Source organism: Triplophysa rosa, linkage group LG6, assembly GCF_024868665.1.
Source record: "Triplophysa rosa linkage group LG6, Trosa_1v2, whole genome shotgun sequence".
In the NCBI taxonomy this organism is placed as follows: Eukaryota; Metazoa; Chordata; class Actinopteri; order Cypriniformes; family Nemacheilidae; genus Triplophysa; species Triplophysa rosa.
In genome coordinates, this window is record NC_079895.1 from 11,093,755 (window position 1) to 11,111,699 (window position 17,945).

General features: G+C 38.0%; 1 protein-coding gene across 1 annotated transcript in view; it reads left to right on the forward strand.

Moving 5' to 3' along the window:
* The window catches only part of hs6st3b (heparan sulfate 6-O-sulfotransferase 3b), a 49,082-nt gene extending 31,659 nt beyond the window's left edge, over positions 1-17,423 (forward strand). Inside the window, exon 2 of the mRNA XM_057336938.1 lies at positions 14,893-17,423. Within this exon, the coding sequence (XP_057192921.1) occupies positions 14,893-15,607 (715 nt within the window). The 3' untranslated portion in view covers positions 15,608-17,423. The remainder of the gene's footprint in view (positions 1-14,892) is intronic.
* Positions 17,424-17,945: the final 522 nt, after the last annotated feature.

Sequence of the window (17,945 nt, forward strand, 5' to 3'; positions counted from 1 at the left end):
CGGTGCATTCATAACCTTTTTGGTGTGCCATTATCACACCATGAGGTCAGTCACCGCTGTGAATTATTTACTATAATGTGACCACAGAATGTCTCTGAGAACCTCTCATCCACTTCCTCAAGGCGATATAATCATAAAGTCACAACAACTTCAGGAACGTTCGAGAGCTGGAGATAAGAAAATGTGTGCTCTTAGGAAAATTTATTTTCATTAACTTTCCCAGGCATTCTGCAATTTGGCAAGTCATGTGCAAACATTTCTGCTTTGTCTAAGCCATAAATTTCTGTTGTGCTAATGAGTGTCCACAGAGGGAGGCTCTGCTGATGCTGACAATCTTTCATGTGGTATGCGTTTGTTATTTTAATAATTCTTTAATTGCCTTCAGTTTCGCTGGTCATGTCAGTCCACGGGGTAGAGGCTGGAAAACGGTATTAAAAAACTAAATTATGGGCCGGTTTAATCAGATGCCTGCATTTTGTTGCCATTGTCTGAGGCTTTGGCTTAGGAAGGGTTTGTTTAACTGTAAAAATTTCCATGCGTAATTGTTTGCACTATTTGTGAAGAATATACATATAGAACATGAGCTGTTTAGAGACGTTTGCTGAAAGTGTATTTGTGTCAGATGAGGGCCACTTATGAATTATAAATATGCGGTTATCATATCAGTTGTAAAAAAAATCAGCGCTACGGACCATATCCAGTGAATAAAGTGTATTAAAATGAAACCATAGTCAGGAATTGATCGTCTTAAGGGAACAGAACAATATTTATTTCAGTTAGAGTGACATACATATCACCAAATACCAGTGCTTATACGAAACGCCGTACACTAGTTGTGTGATGTAAGAGCTGTTAGACATTCATATTATAAGTTGACTCACACACTTCTTGTTTATGCCACTGGCAATGTCAGCTTTTGGCTAAATTTAGGGTGGACCTACCTGTTTTCTGCCAAAAAATGGCAGATGGAGGGCAAATAAGGTGGAGAGAGGGCTTTTCATTATTTTTGCCATTTCTTTTGGTGGCATTAATAGCACATATTTTAGATTTACTTTTGAACAGTTGAGAAGAGGTGGGTTTTTTAAAACATAAGAATTGTGTTGAAGCAAAGTGAGGCTACAAGGAGGCCCTACATGAACTTTAGCACTGTTCTGGATTAGATACTGCTAAAGCGTTATCGATTTCCTTTGAGGACATGTCATGGCAAATGCAGACTATCACACACTCTCATTCTCTCACTCTCGCTCTCTCTCTCTCTCTCTCTCTCTCTCTCAAAGACACACTTTTTTGCCTCTTGTTACTTTAAAAAACAGCTCTGCTATGCACACACACTTCCTTTCCATAGGATGAAGATTAGCTGCATCCGAGCACTCCGCTGTTCTACAGATTTGCCAGGAAACAGACACAAAGCTGAGCCACAGATCTCAGATAAAACTCCTTTATCCTTCTATTCGCTCTATCACTCTCTCTACCAGTCTGGACAGGTGGTTTGATAACGGATCATATGCAATGTAATCAAATTTATTGATTCTCATGCTGACTGAGGGGTTTTAATAGGGTGCGTACAAATTGTCCGCTTTGTGGTGATGCTGAGTAAAGCTAAACACAATTAAAGTAAGTGCCTGCTGCCACTTTAATTTTACTGCTTTGACCTCACGGAGCCTAAATGACCAGTGAAGTAATCCCATTCACATTACTGCATGACAAATGATGGGTCAGAGACATCTTTAAAATAAAAAATGAGATTTTTTTAGTCTGTCTTTTAGCGTTGAGGCCATCTGTACAGTAATAAGACTGGATAACATTTTCTTTCAGAAGGTATATGCATTATAAATTTGCAGTCTTATATAAGGAAAAATACAAAATTAAGGAAGCCTCTGGTTAGCCTTAGTAAATCAAGGTTTATACACTCTTAAAAATAAAGGTGCTAAAGTTGCTTTATGATCCCATAAAAGAGGCTTTTTGTCTAAATGGTTCTATAAAGAACACAAAAACAACTTTTGTGTCATGAACGTGGTGGCAGAGAACCCAGGCGCAGGCAGACAAAGGGTTAACAGAAAAATTATTTATTTAAATGGAAAACAAAAACCCACAATGGGGAAAACTCGACAAAATCAAAACAGAACTCAAACTAAAACGTACCTCAAGGGGCAAAAAACAAGGTCAGCGAAAATCCAAATAATGAGTCCAAAACACGACAGAGACACAGCAAACAGGACACGGCAGACAGGAACAAGGTAATCCACATACTAGGCAGGGTAAAGGAATGGTAAGGAATGAACCCGACAAGGGGAGACTGAATACAAAGGGAATATAAAGGGAATACTAACAAGGGAAAATGACAAAAGGCTAGTGATGGGCAGGTGACAAGGATAACACTAATGGGGAAACTGGGTGGACAGGTGAGTGGGATGAAACACTAATAGGGAGCTGACTGAGAAACAAGGGGGCGGGGCTAAAAGACACCGGAGAGAGAACATGGCATTACAAAACCAAAACGATGCCATGAACTTTCTCCACAAAAAACACATGGGTCTGACATGATCCTGCCACAAGACTCGAAAACCAAGACAAGGAGAGGCAGGATCATGACACTTTTGTTTCACAAAAAGTACTTTGTGGCAAAAAAGGTTCTTCAGGTTATAAAAAGGTAAGAAAGAGATTCTTTGACTGAATCGTTCTTTAGGCATCCAAGAATGGTTCTTCTATGGCATCGCTGTGAATTTAAGCACCTTTATTTTTTAAGAGTGTAGCTGTCATGTAATGAACAACTTAATAAAACAAGGTCTTTAATATGACCTGCCCGAACTGGTTGAATAGTTATTACTAACTGGAGTTGTAAGCATTTGTCCCAGACAATGTGAAATCTATAACTAATGCGAGTCACTGTAGCCTCCTTATGTACTTTTGATATTACCAACATGACCTCAGTCACGTCATAAAAAATGTCAGACCTCCTTAACGCAAAATTCAACTTTAGTGACATTACTCGCACAATTAAAGTTTTGTCAACTTAAGGAACTCTAATAATTGACAGTTTTACCAAATTAATAATTTAGATGCACAAGAAGTCACAAGAAAATGTTGGGTTGTCTCCACAGGTAGGCTATTTGCACACCTTGCACTTCATGGCAAATAGGTCTTTTTGGAGGGTTAAATTAGTGCATCATCTAGGTACTTGAAGTGCACTTCTTTTTTTAACTTTACAAAATAGCATAGTATATTGCATAAGTATAAGATTTGGGACATACCTTAACTCTCCCTTATTTAACACACCTGCATATTTTGTACTGGGTATTTTGTATAAGGTCTTAAAAAATGTCCCTGGAAGTAGGATTAAGATTATGACCAATCAGTGAAAACCACAAATCTAAATAATACTGTACACCCTGCTCAGAGCACATTCTGAGGCATACAGAAAAGCACAATCATATTGTATATGTAGTATAAATGCTAATGCGTCTCACACAGCATAGCGATGGTCCACACAGACTTGCATAACATATCATTATTGCTGCTAGGATTTAAAAATTTTAGCTGAAATTGCTGTTAAAAGAAAACCACTGTCTAATCGAGTTTGGTTTTCTCTACTTTAACTTTGCTCAACACCTATGTTCCCTCCCTTCGTCGGCTTGCAATTGCTTTGAAAACATGGAGATGATTTGATGTTCTGTCTGTGGGAGCCTCCTTCACATCGTGCACATCCAAGAGTATGTCATCACCATGTATTAAGTGCTTTCCTGTGTTTCACACAAAACAGCCTTCCCATTTCCTCCCGAAGGACGCACACATGCTGTATACAGTATATAGCATACTGTATAGCGCTGCGTTCACTGCTGTGTCTCCTAGCTCATCCAGCTGACAAATGCTTAAAACCCCTCTAAAACCAGCAAACCAGACCGGTCTGAGCTGTAACCCTAAGACTAAAAAAACTGCTTGGTTTGGTTATTTGCCTCTGAGCATTGATGTCGTCGCAGCGTGCCAGGGTTGAAGGGCAGGCGTTCCTCTCAGCATTGTATGCACACCATGTCAAGTACTCCTAATGCCAGCTTCCTGACAAGTAAATGAAGGGCCCCTCGTTCCTCTTGTTTCTTCCCAGGTGACACGCCGTCCCCATTCCGTCACTATCAAAGAGACAGAAGGAGATTCAGAGAGTCTGGAAAACGGTCCATTATGGCCTGCCAGAGGGAGTACAGGCACCATTAGGGGGTGATATCCTTTACAAATAATGCATGTTTCCAGGCTGTCGTTCCATTCTGTCAAGAGCGAAGGGAGACAGTTGCAAAGAGGCAAAAATGGGCACATTACTGTTTCAAAGGGCTTAAGAAAGAGCGTATATGGGTTCTGTAATTGTCCATAAAGCAAGCGATTTTTGCAGATATATACAAATGACAATGTTAAAAAAATCGGTTGAAATATTTAGCAAGTTATATTTTTAATGATAAATGACAGATGTATTTAAGTATTAAGCTTACAATCCTTAGCTTTAAGCAGGCATCAACTGTTTATGGATGCAGTGACTTACTTTGCAGATGGGCACAATTTCTATATTTTCTAATGGTTTGTGGAAATCTGTTGCTAGATGGTTCATTAGATTGCTTTGGTATTCCATCATTAACTGCTAAAAAAGAATACAAAGAGGAAGACATCCAGTGATCTTAAAGATTAATGGCAAAACTTAGCTCACCTTTGGTTCAATCGTGCAATGTTTTTGTGAATTTAATGGAAGTGCTAAATTGGTTTCATATGAAATGGTTCGCAGTAATGGCCAATTGCACTGAATCAATATCACTTTTGCACCCGCAATTAATGTTGAAAAAACGTTGAAATTTCACAAATCACCATTATTGTGATCAGTGTTTGATTTGTCGTATGTTTGTCATTTTATACTGTAACTAAAGAATTCTGCAAACCTTTATAGTACTTTTAGCAAATGATGATGTTTTCATTAAAGCATCAATTTGCATCCAAGTTTCATTTTGTGCTACATTCCTTATCATCAAATATACTGCAGCTTTCTACACAAGTTTAATAAAAATGTTGGAACACATTTCTTTTTAACATTTTATCAACATATTTTTGCATGCACTAGATAAATCACGGTATATTATGCTTTGTGCATGGCTATGAGAGTGAAATTTATAGGAGCTATTATCATCACTTTTGATTAGTGAGATGCAAGTTTTGAACATTTCCAAATAATTGGTCTCTCATAAACCTTTCAAAAATGACAGCCTCCTACTGACAATTACTAATAAACCACTGAAAGAAATGTTATTGAACTACAATATAGAAGGCAGCGAAGACATCTTGGAAGATGGAGGTGTTGACCCCACGCATAAAAGGATTTTATAATTATTACATTCAGTATATCGAACAAGCATAAGTCTGCATCAAAGAACTTTTGGAGAGCTACTGATGCAAGATATGAATTGTCAAAAAAAACCCTAAAGTTATTTCAAACAGTATATACAACATCAGTAGACGGAGGCGGATTCAAATGCACTATAAGTTGAGTTGTCCTGATTTTTCTCCAAAATTTAAAGGAAAGTGGTAATTAGAGCTTTCAACTGACAATTAATCTTTATTGTGTAGTCAAAGGGTGTTCCTGTCTGTTAAAGACAGAACACTAATGAAATTGAGACTGTGGATCATGAATATAATGCAGCATGTCTATTATAATGTCACTGCTCAATGTGAAATATTAAGATGGATTGGTTTCGTTATTATGGGCTAGATTTGCATTTCTCTTATATCAATTATCTATTCAACATTTATTGTGGTGTCTTATATAGATTAATTTGAGTGTAACCTCTGTTAGAATTTTAATAACAAAGTTATTAGCAAATTAAGTCATCATAGTCGTGTCATAACGTTTACATTTGCTTCTGTCTCCAAGAACGAAAATTTAGCTTGAAGTCACCAAGCCTATTCCTCCCTTTTCTAACCACCTGTCATGATCAATTACTGATTAAAAAACTCGGACATTGTGATGAATATTCTATGAATATTCTTGTTTGATTCAAAAATGCATCATGGATGTAAAATGGGTGAACAGTTTCACATTGACTTTATCTCGTCTATCCTTGTTTGCCTTGTGTCATGTTTTCTCTCGCGCTCTGGCTTTAATATTAAGTGTGTAGATGGTAATGCAGTTTCTAGCCTAAGGGGTGGTGTGCTAGGGACCCTGCATTGGGATTATAGCTGTTGTTTGGCCTGGGGATCCACCAGAGGCAATCTTAGATCTACCACATAAAAACCTTTTGACTGCTGTAACTTTACATTCGTGCTTAATAGCACATTTAGATGGCAAATAAAACCATATAGCCCTAAACCATTTTACCAAGTAGACACAGTGAAAAGGTGGTACCACTTTAGTATAGGGACCAGTTCTCACTATTAACAAGTTTCTTATTAGCATGAATATTATTAGAATATTGGCTGTTTATTAGTATTTATAATCCTATATCCCTAATCCTACCCAATACCTAAATGTAACAACTATGATACTAACTATTAATAAGCACCAAATTAGGAGTTTATTGAGGCAAAAATTGTAGTTAATGGTTTGTTAATAGCGAGAATTGGACATTAAAATAAAGTGTGACCGAAAAGTTTTGTTACTGGCAAACTGCACTGACAAAACATAATAATTGAGAATTTCAGTCAGGTGCCTGAAGTTTGGCGGGTTTATCGCTCAGTATTATTCTGGCCCAGTGTAATTTCACAGAGAATATCCCTGTACCGAGACAAAATGTCATAACTGATACCAATAATTAAGAAGACGGGGACAGAGATGAAATAAGTGATGGACGGATACAGAGCGGAGAGATTTGTGTGAAATTCAGCGGAATCAGAAGCGTGATTAATCCAGCAACCTTTTGAGGAAAGGTCTGAGGTCCCGCGGGAGAACTGATGGCTGTGAGACACGGTGAGGAAACTGAATCAGGAAAGGGCAGAAGTCAATAGAGGTGCTGAGTGCGCTCTCAGCCTCGATCATAATGCTCTTACGGTACCGCACACAAGACCTGGACATACATCAGGTTCCTTTCAAAAATCTTTACTGAAGTCAAAATTGCAATTGTGTACAGAAAACGGACCAACGAATGTTTGTGGATGATCTGGCTACAGAGGTTCTGGATGTTTGTATTTTTAATACTTTGTTTAGAAGTTGATGCAGGATATTTTCAGTAGGTATATCCAAAGATAAACAGTTGCTAATAGCTGTGCCTTTATAAGCATTTGAAATTGACATTAATGTGTTTTGCCCATGCATGTCTGTCTGCTGGTGTTCACGTGTGTGATAACTTTAAACCGATATAGCCATGTTAGAGATGAATAGATTAGTGCACTTCTGAGTTTTCTGAGTGCACTCCCTCTTTATAATATTAACACAGGTCTTAGCTCCTGCCTGACTTTAACCTTCTTTTAAAAATCCACAAACCGTTTATTTTATGTAATACATAAGACATCGCTCTTTCTACAGTCTTTCTATGCCCGCAAAAACTCTTCCCTGCGTCATCATGAGAACAACGTCTTTTTGTACTGTGGTGGCCGCCGTCGTGTTTGAACTGAGCGATTCGTGGCAAATCTATAATACAACGCTAGTGGCCACTGTTAATTAAGAACTGCGCCTTTAAGGAAAGCAAACCTTTCTGGGGCACCTTTGACTACCATTTTAATCTTTCCTACTACGGTAGTCATTGATGTCCCAGAAATGTCAGTTGCTAACATTTTTCTAAATATCTTTCTTTGTGTTCAACAGAACAACAAATTTATACAGGTTTGGAACAACTAGATGGTGAGTAATTCATGACAGAATTTTCATTTTTGGGTGGAGTATGCCTCTAAGAACTACATCACAAAACAAATGGGCTGTAAACCTCCCATCAACAAGCACTCGCCAAGACAAAGGGCTATAGACTGTAGTGGAAAGCATATAGTTTGCTAGCATATATTTGTCTGCTGCTTGGTAGCATGTAATTTGATGAACAAAAACAGAGCTTGATGGTGTCATTGTGTCTAATAACAGGCTATTAAAACACATAGCTGAAATGGACATGGCTAAAGAATGGAGAGCTCTGTCTGGAGTTATTTTGCCTTTTTGTTCCTTTGTTTGCTATTGTATATTTAAAGGAGTAGTTCATCCAAAAATGAGATAAACTGTCATTATTTACTCACCCTCAAGTTTTTCAAACCTGTATAAATTTTATTGTTTGGCTGAACACACAAAAAAAGACATTTGGAAGAATGTTTGTAATCAAAGAGTTCTGAGAGATCAAAGAGCACTATTGACTTCGGAGAAATTTATACGAGGTGAGTAAATGATGACAGGTCATTTTAAAGTGAACTATTCCTTTAATCCTATTTCTAGTATTTTAGGTCTAGTACCCAGGTGTAAATTTGACTGCTCCAATTCGAACTTGAGTTTTGTAACTTTGGAGATTTACTTTAGTTATCCGGTATGTTTGGTTGAATTATCACCTTGGTTTAGTGTACACACCCTCTCAAAAAAAAGGTCTTCACAGCAATGCCATAGAAGAACCATTTTTGGTTCCCCCAAGAACCTTAAAAGTGCTTAAAAAGTTAGAAAGTAAGAACTTCTCTTCTAAAATATTCTCTGTCTAGCATCTTTTATTAAGCAAACCATTTCTTTTACTGTACCTTGCCTGTAGAGACAACACAAATAACCTTTTGAGTGACAAAAAAAATGTGAATGTTGAAGCTTTTTTATGAAACCATACAGCCCAAAGGTGTACAGTATGATTAGAGATATAAATGAATGCAGATAGGATAATCTATATCATTTGGTCTACAGATAGATAGGATAATCTATATCATTTGAGAAATGTTTAAAGTCATGTTGAAAGATGTGTCTTGGTAAATCTAAGCGGTCATTCTTAAAATCCTAAATCAAAATCCCTAGAGCAGTGGTCACCAACCCTGCTCCTGGAGATCGACCGTCCTGCAGACTGCAGCTCAAACCCTGCTTCAGCACACCTGTCTGTAATTATCAAGCAAACCTGAACACCTTGATTAGATAGTTCAGGTGTGTTTGATTGGGGTTAGAGCTGAAATCTTCAGGACGGTTGATCTCCAGGAGCAGGGTTGGTGACCACTGCCCTAGAGGAAACACACATGCGTGTCAGATCTGTTTTCTCAAAATAAAAATCAGAGAAATAGGTGATTTAAACAAAAGTATCAACTTGCTCCCTATTAAATCCTATTGTTGTCTAGGAAACACAATTGAGATTAACACCTATGGGCAGCACCATTAGCTTACCTATTAAAAACCAGATATCTAGAAAAGGCCAGCAGAAGTTTTAACTTTATACATCTTGTGTTAGCAGTAAACTCAGAGGAGCTGTCTAAGTGTCAGTCATTAATGCTCTATGACAGTTCATCTTCTCAATCTCAGCTTTTGTCATTTTATGTGCAGTTACTGCAGTCAGTGATTTCTCTCGTGCTGCGCTCTGTTGCCTGCAGTGCCTCTAGTTGTTGACAGCTGAGTGATATTGAGACGCATTGCTTCACTTCACTATTATCCTCTCTGGATTTTAAGGGCTTCACTGGGATCCTGATTTCAGACATTTGGTAAACGTCAAGTAATCCTTCAACACATTTGCCTCGCTCTACTTTAGATGAACAGCTGAGCTATATTTGCACAAAAACTTATAATAGCTCACCCAAGAATGAACATTCTGTCATCATTCACCGTTTCTGATGTTGTTCCAAACCTGTGTGACTTTCTTTCTCCTGAAAGCACCATAAATACACGAGAAGTGCAATTCAACTAGCTATATTCCAAATGTTGAAGATATAGATGATGAATTTGTGTGGGGAACCAATGGAAACGTATCTGTTGACACCAGGAATAACACCAAGACAGAAATCACGTAGCATGTGAAAATATATGCATGCGTGAAAGAGAATAAAATCTTGGTTTTCAGTCAATAACACACCAAATAAATGAAAATATTTTAGTAAATAACAGAATTTTTATTTTTGTAAGAAATGTGAGCTTTAGCGCAAGTTCTGCCGGGAGGACTCTAATATTACGTCACCTATTACATCTAACACTTGGACTATATAAGATCGTTGCTTACGCTATGTTTGCGTTCGCAGTTGATGCCGCCGACATTCGCCCCTGCCTTTATCTTCAGGCAAGAAGTGAAAGAATCCGCGACCCTCCTGATGCGAGCTACGGACGGGGCCTACGCCAAAGAACTTTATCATATAATATTTTGATACCTTTTGTTGGTCAGTTGTTTAATAAATGTTCATTGTTACGTTATCTTGCCTCCTGAGTCTTTCTGGTAGAACTATTTCTTTACCAAGCAAAGACAGACAGGCAGAAAATTTGACATTTCCCAGTTGCTCTGTAACATTTCTGGACTCGGACTCACATAGATATCACCAAGCAGAAGAAATGAGGATGGCACGCAACAGCTCAGCCTGGGTATGTCTCTCGGCCGAGGTTAAGGCTCCGGAAAGAGCGGTTTGAGGCTAATTTACCGTGACACTGATGGTGCTCACCGTGACCTTTTTGCAGTTGGCTTGTTCTGACACCACTTTCTGCATGTGTTTGTGTCGCTGGGACAGACTAATGAGAGAGAGTCTGCACTCTGCCCATTTGTAAGACGAGCCGGATACAGCTGCTGCCGGTAGGGTTCTAATCACACCCTGCAGCCTAACACCCATCTATATGTGGGTGTGCATTAAACGCCAATGCGTCTCCTACCACCCACACAACATAATCATCATGTTATGCTATCTACTGATTTTCCAGTGAAACAGTCCTAGTGAGACAAATAGCAAGAGTGTCACCTTTCTATTAATACATTCTCTCTAGAGTCTTCTTAACGGTGTCATTTATTTCCAATTAGCAATTTGATGGTGATGTACAATATGTACGATTTTATGTTCAGTGACTTTCTCCTGTCCCAGATTAACAAGCAGAAACAAATATAAGTCAGCCATTCTTGAAATGGATTTCCAGAAAATGTGACACTTTAAAAATAAAAATTCTGTCATCGTTTACTCGGCCTCGAGTTGTTCCAAATCTTTATAAATTTCTTTGTTCTGACAAACACAGAGAAAGAAATTTGGAAGAATGCTTGTAACCAAACAGTTCTGGGCCACCATTGACTACCATAGTAGGAAACATTTCTTTATACATTTCTTTGTTCTGTTGGACACAAACATTGTAATTTTTCTGGAAAAATTACAATGTTAGTCAAAAGTGCCCCAGAACTGCTTTCCTACGTTCTTCAAAATATCTTTTGTGTCCAACAGAACAAAGAAATTTATAAAGAAATGTTTCCTACTATGGTAGTCAATGGTGGCCCAGAACTGTTTGGTTACAAGCATTCTTCCAAATATCTTTCTTTGTGTTCATCAGAACAAAGAAATGTATACAGAATTGGAACATTTGGAGAGGGTGAGTAAATTAAGAATTTTCATTTATGGCCGAACTGTTCCTTTAAGGTGCCTAAAAAGTCAAAGTCAACTTTTTACCAGTTTGTTGAACTGGCCCAAAAGGCAAACCAAAGGGATAGTTGAAAAAATGCAAATGCTGTCATCATTTACTCATCCTCTTATAATTTCAAACCTATATGACTTTCTATCTTCTGGAAAATAAAAATAATTTATTTTGAAGAATATTGGTAACGGAACAACGACGTTACCTATTCACTTTGATTGTATACTGACACATACTGTATAACCAATACAAATCAATGGGTACCGCCGTGGTTCGGTTACCAACATTCTTCAAAATATCTTCTTTTGTATCCTGCAGAGGAAAAACACTCATACAGGTACGAAATGACTAGAGGATGAGTAAATAATGACAGAATTTTCATTTTTGGGTGAGCCATCTCTTTGAAAAGCAGTGTATTCTGCCTTTTGATTGGACAAAATGATCTGGTGAAAAGGCAAAATCAGGGAACATGGGTTTTCAAATATACAAATCTGTTATTAGTAATAATTATTATTATTTTGTGTAGTTATATTTAGTAGTCATTGTCCTAAGCCTTAAACTAATAATAAACTGTCCACGTTACAGTATGTGTAATGTTCAGTCACACCCCCTTAAATACTTCTCAAAGCTGAGCTTCAGTTTACGCTTCCAACACATCAATGCAACATGCATTCATAATTTGTGCATTAGTAAAACATTTGAAGAGCAAAGATCTCAATTGTCAAAAGTTGGAAATCATTTCTTGCCACTACTTTATATAATTCAAGTACATTTTTTTGCAAGTGTTGATTTGTAGGCCCTTAAAAGTGTGAGTTTTTTCTTTTTTACTTTTTATCTGTTGCCCATGACATAGTGAACGCCATTCTTACGGTACCACTTTCACTGCAACTCAGATGCCATTTTCAGCTAAGATGATGAACTCTTAAAAAACGTTCTCGATCTACTGAACTTGGTGCCCATTATAAACATGGCAGCATGCTGGTTTAAATTTCCACTGTGCATGTGCCAACGCTTCATCTGCCATTGATGTGAATGCTAACAGATCTCACTCCAGGTATCGTAGAACTCTTCAAGTTCTGCCAGTGCCAGTGTTGTAGAAATCGCCGGCTTCATCTTTAAACCCCTTAACTAAGCGAAATAAATGACCACTGCTGTACTACAAACCCTGTACTGCAGATCGGAAAACACAAACTGTCTTGTCAGAGGTACACCACGGTCAGAGTCAGAGACACGGTCAACTCTGGGGATTCTATGTTCTCTGTCTTGGCTGTCTGTCCTCTCAGGGGGAACATCATAGTCGCCTCATTCACTATTCTCCTCAGCTCAGAGGCAGTAGAGGCAGTCACCACCTGCCTCTGCCTCATTCTCTGGGCTCCGTCAGGCCATGACTGTGCGCCTGGTTCCTCTCTCTTCATTAATGCATCAGCCTGCTGCTAAAAACACTTTGGTGGCATCTGTTCTCTCACATGTTTTCCAAAGGAAAGCTCAAAGGAAAGCATCAGTGATGATCAGATTCAGGCACCGGGGACATTTAATTTGGTGAATATAGACCTATGGCTTATCTTTAACAGCATCAATGGCAGCCATGTATACATGAATGTGTATGTTAGGGTTACACTGGCACGTTTAAGCCACAAGAAAATTTCCTGTTTACTGTCTTAAGTTACTGATAAAATTGTGCATGCTGTCTTCTCTGTGTAGCATGCTTGTTCAGTCTGAATTTAAATATTTATACAATGTCACTATTTAACCTATGTCCTCCGTAGTGCTCTAGTGAGGATAGATTAATTGAAATGTGTTTCATGTGGCTTTCCTCAGGCCAACAAGAATTGAGAAGATGGTCTTTCTCTGTAAGAGAGGCAGTGATGTGTGTAAAAAGAATATGTTCACTTTTGCTGCCGTGCCATCCTAAAAGTGCTTGTGGGTTACACTGTACCATTGAAACATTGAGCTTGAGGTTTTTCAACACTGACAGACAGGGTCCTTTTGCGTGATAATTTACCATTTTTGGGGGCTATTAAATATTTCTGAAAGATTAATTTAATAATATGTTAGATAATAAGAGTGTCAGACTCTGAGCTATACTAAATATGAAAAACATATTAAAAAATAATAAATATTTATATAACATAACATATCAAATACGTATATAAAAAATACATTTTTTAAGTCTAAAATTTTTACAAATAGTTAAAAAAACCCTGCATTTTCGCACAGCAAGCTGTAAAATACGGAGCTCCTTTAGCGACATGGGGTGGAAAAAATGAGAGGGAAGAGAAAATATTCTTTTAAAGGTTTTGTGTTATCTCGCAAAACTTTTGCGTTATCTCGCAAAACATTGCGTTCCCTCGCAAAAGTTTTGCATCCTCTCGCAAACACGTTTGCGTTATCTCGCAAACACATTTGCGTTCCCTCGTAAACGCATTTGCGTTCCCTCGCAAACACATTTGCGTTATCTCGCAAAACATTTGCGAGTTCTGACAAAGACTTCATGTTTAATGTCCTGCTGGCAGAATTTAAGACTAGCTCCATATATAAACATTGGTCTATAGTCGCAGATTCCCGGAACAATAACTCGTGAGCTAAACGTTCTTGTAACACAAATGACACCTCATTCTATGTAATGTAAACAATGAATTTTAACTTAATTTCCCACAAATCGAGCCTTGCATTGACCTCAGGCGGGAGCCGAAGGGATCGTCTGTAAAGTGCAAAACCCGAAGATCATTAGGCTACGAAAAATAGTCATTAACTTCAGTGCTACATACTGTAGTATCCAGTTTAAATTCAGCAGGAGAGCATTAATGTGTAAACTGAATTTGGTGAGACCACAGTGTGTAACATTTAAGTTATTAATGACTATTTTTGTAGTAACGCTTTTCGGATTTACAGTCACTTTGCAGACGGTTTCTTTGGACTTGTCCATGTCGCCTGCTCATATAGAGATCAATTTATATTCTCGTTTTGAGGAAGAGGTTGTAGATCATTGTCTAAGGAATTATGTGTTATTTGTGTTATAACAGCGTTTAGCTCACGAGTTATTGGTCCGGGAATCTACTCTGAACCGCTCCATTGTTAATGTACGGAGCGGGACAACAGGACGTTTTAATGTTTTTGCGAGAGAACGCAAAAGTTTTGTGAGAACGCAAAAGTTTTGCAAGATAACGCAAATATGTTTGCGAGAGAACGCAAATATGTTTGCGAGAGAACGCAAAACCTTTAAAAATATATTTTCTCTTCCCTCTCATATTTTTTCTACCCCATGTCCCTAAAGGGGCTCCGTAGTAAAACCTAATAACTACAGAAGTTAATTTAGACGTAAAAAAATGATGATTTATGAAAATGACCGAATCATGACATTATAAAAATAGGTATTTTAAATTTCTTGAATTTTGTGATTTTCATTGCAGGAATTTCTATTACATCACCATGTTGCGCGACCCTGTTTCACGCTACCTGAGCGAATGGAAGCACGTGCAGCGTGGAGCTACCTGGAAGACTGCCCTTCACATGTGTGATGGTCGCTCGCCCACTCAAGACGAGCTGCCCACCTGCTACAGCGGGGAGGACTGGTCGGGGGTGACGTTGCACGAGTTCACGGACTGTCCTTCCAACCTAGCCAACAACCGGCAAGTACGTATGCTGGCGGATCTCAGTCTGGTGGGCTGCTACAACCTCTCCACCATGAACGAGAGCGAACGCAATCCCATTCTTCTCGCTAGTGCAATGAGCAACCTCAAGAACATGGCGTTCTACGGCCTCACGGAGTTCCAGCGCAAGACGCAGTACCTGTTCGAGCGCACCTTCCGCCTGAGGTTTATTTCCGCCTTCACGCAGTTCAACAGCACGCGCGCGGCCAACGTGGAACTGCGCGACGACATGCGCCTCCGCATAGAGAAACTGAATTTCCTGGATATGCAGTTGTACGAGTTTGCCAAGGACCTGTTTCTGCAGAGATACCAGTTTACCCGCCAACGCGAGCGGCAGGAAGAGAGATTGAAGAGGCGCGAGGAGAGACGTTGGTTTAGGGAATGGAAAGTCAACCAGAGCAAACAACCCGGTGAGGATAACCATCCTCAGGTCACTACAACTGAGGACTATGCCAGCCAGGTGGTCCATTGGTGACATGAAAACATGCATTTAATTTAAAGACACAGAAAACCGACCGCGTGTGGAAGAGCAGATTATTGGTTGTATTTGGTCATGTGACTAGCAAGCGTTTCCAAGGCCATTGCTGAAGTCATCACATTCTGTCTTGTTTTCAGTAAAAACATCTACAAACAAAATCAAATTGCTTGAGAAGCAAGAAGAAGTGGGTATTCTCCCTTAATTTCAGGAAATGTGGTGTTAAATCATGTTTATTTTTATTGCCACATTAAGAAAGTTCTCATAAATGAATCAAGACAAATTTAGTTAGATGTATGCTTAAAAGTATTGAGTAAATGGTTGGAGTAATGGTTGAGTAAAAAGCATAATTTAAGATACTCTGATATATTCTCTGACGATATGGATTTTGTTTTTAAAGATGATTCGTTTTTTATACTGGTAAATAAGATTCTGATTAAAAAAACAGATTTTTTTGCAGTGTAGCTTTCAGGATTTCTGCTGATACCTTGCTGTGAAATCCAGACGGTAAACTGCTGACATTAACAGGACTATAAATGTGGCTCTGTGCCCATTCACTAAGAACCTCCAACATCTTTGTGAAGGAAGAACAAACCCCCCAACACCAGCCCCCCCATTCCCCAAACCCCCCCCCGGCTGCAGAGTTTTATTGAGATATGTCAATCACAGTGTAAAGGATGTTCATCCAGAATGCAGAGAGCTTTTATACACCGATTTTAGTGGCAGAGATATTTCTTTCCCAGCTTGGTGATGGTACAGTAGTTTATTGATGATGGATTACCAAAAAACGGCATGATGACTGTACATATATCAATGAATAAATAGTGCAGAAGGAACACCAGAATGTGTCCTGTGTACTGTACAGTAGGTGATACCTAAAGGTGAATGTAAATTCAACTAACCAACAAAAAGAGATTAGAAGGAGGGAACGGATTAACAACTGGAATTATACGTAGATAAGAAATGCCATGTCTGATGATGTAACAAGAAAGAATCAAGGAAAATATGGTATTTCTTTCATCATCCATTGCTGCCACCTGTGTTTCACATATTGCTGTTGACCTCGTTGGTTAAAGATTTCTAGAACTTGATCAACTCGAAGGGAATGAAGCTCTTGTGAGCTTTACATCCGTTTACCAGTGGAAAAAGAAGCTTTGTAGCACTTTTTAAATAAAAATCTTCAGAGATTCTATGTGCAAATTAGTAAATGGTTTAATATTGCTGATACGAATCACAAATAAACTGAAACCAAGAATTATGGGTTTCTTTTGTATCTTAAAAAGCAAATAAATCAGCCGTATTACTCTTTATGCATGGTTATGGAGAACATGCACCAGTCAAAAGAAAAAGCTTTTGGAATGCAGTTCCAGATATCTGTTATTTTAGACCAAAAAGACTAGAAGTTTTGTTTTCTTTGTACATGGTGGTGTTCTGTATGTTTCTACTTTGAATCTGTGTTTTCTCCATTACTTAAGCTTTTACTGTATGAGGCCAAAAGATCTGAGAATGTGTGCCATTACAAGTTTGTGCGTGTGTGTTCTGAAATGAATATCAGTGTTGCAATGTATTTTAATTGCTTTGTTCACTTAAGTGCAATATAGTATTAAAAATAATCCCTTATGGGACAAACAGATGTTTGTGGAATATATACAGATTTTACTGTTTTTGCTTGTTAATAAGCAACGTTGGTAAATATTTAATATTCACACAGTACAAACAAGTCTAGACTCACTAATAAGGAAAATTTCTATTTCAAATAAAATAAAAGCGATAATGATGTTTATACTTACAATTGTATATGTTTCATTCATACAGTGGCCCCTAAAAACAGTTGGACACTTAAACGATTATTTAAAATGTAAGAATGTTATTGCATTTATTTCAATTCAATGAAATTTAAATAAAATAAAATAATTTTTTTTTTTTTTTTAAATGTTGAAACTATTCTATTAAACACTTTTATTTACACATATACAAGTGCATATTCAAAACCTCTATATACTGTTTATTCTTGGGAAAACAAAAGATGATTTTTTTATACATATCGCAGTCATACAGGTTTGGAAAAAATGAGGGTGAGTAACTGATAATGTTGACAAGATCTCAAAGGTGCTAGACGCTGTAATAGTATTTCGCCACCAGAGGTCAGAGATGCGCCATAAATGTTTTAATGTAACCCACTCGTCTTAGCACAAAATACACTCTCAAGAATCCTTTATTGTATACAATAATATGCTTATATGAATATGCTCTATATGCTTATATAAATACGCTTGTAAAATGAAACACACTTCAAATGACCACAACACAGATTTCCAAAACAGCACAAAAGAAAGTT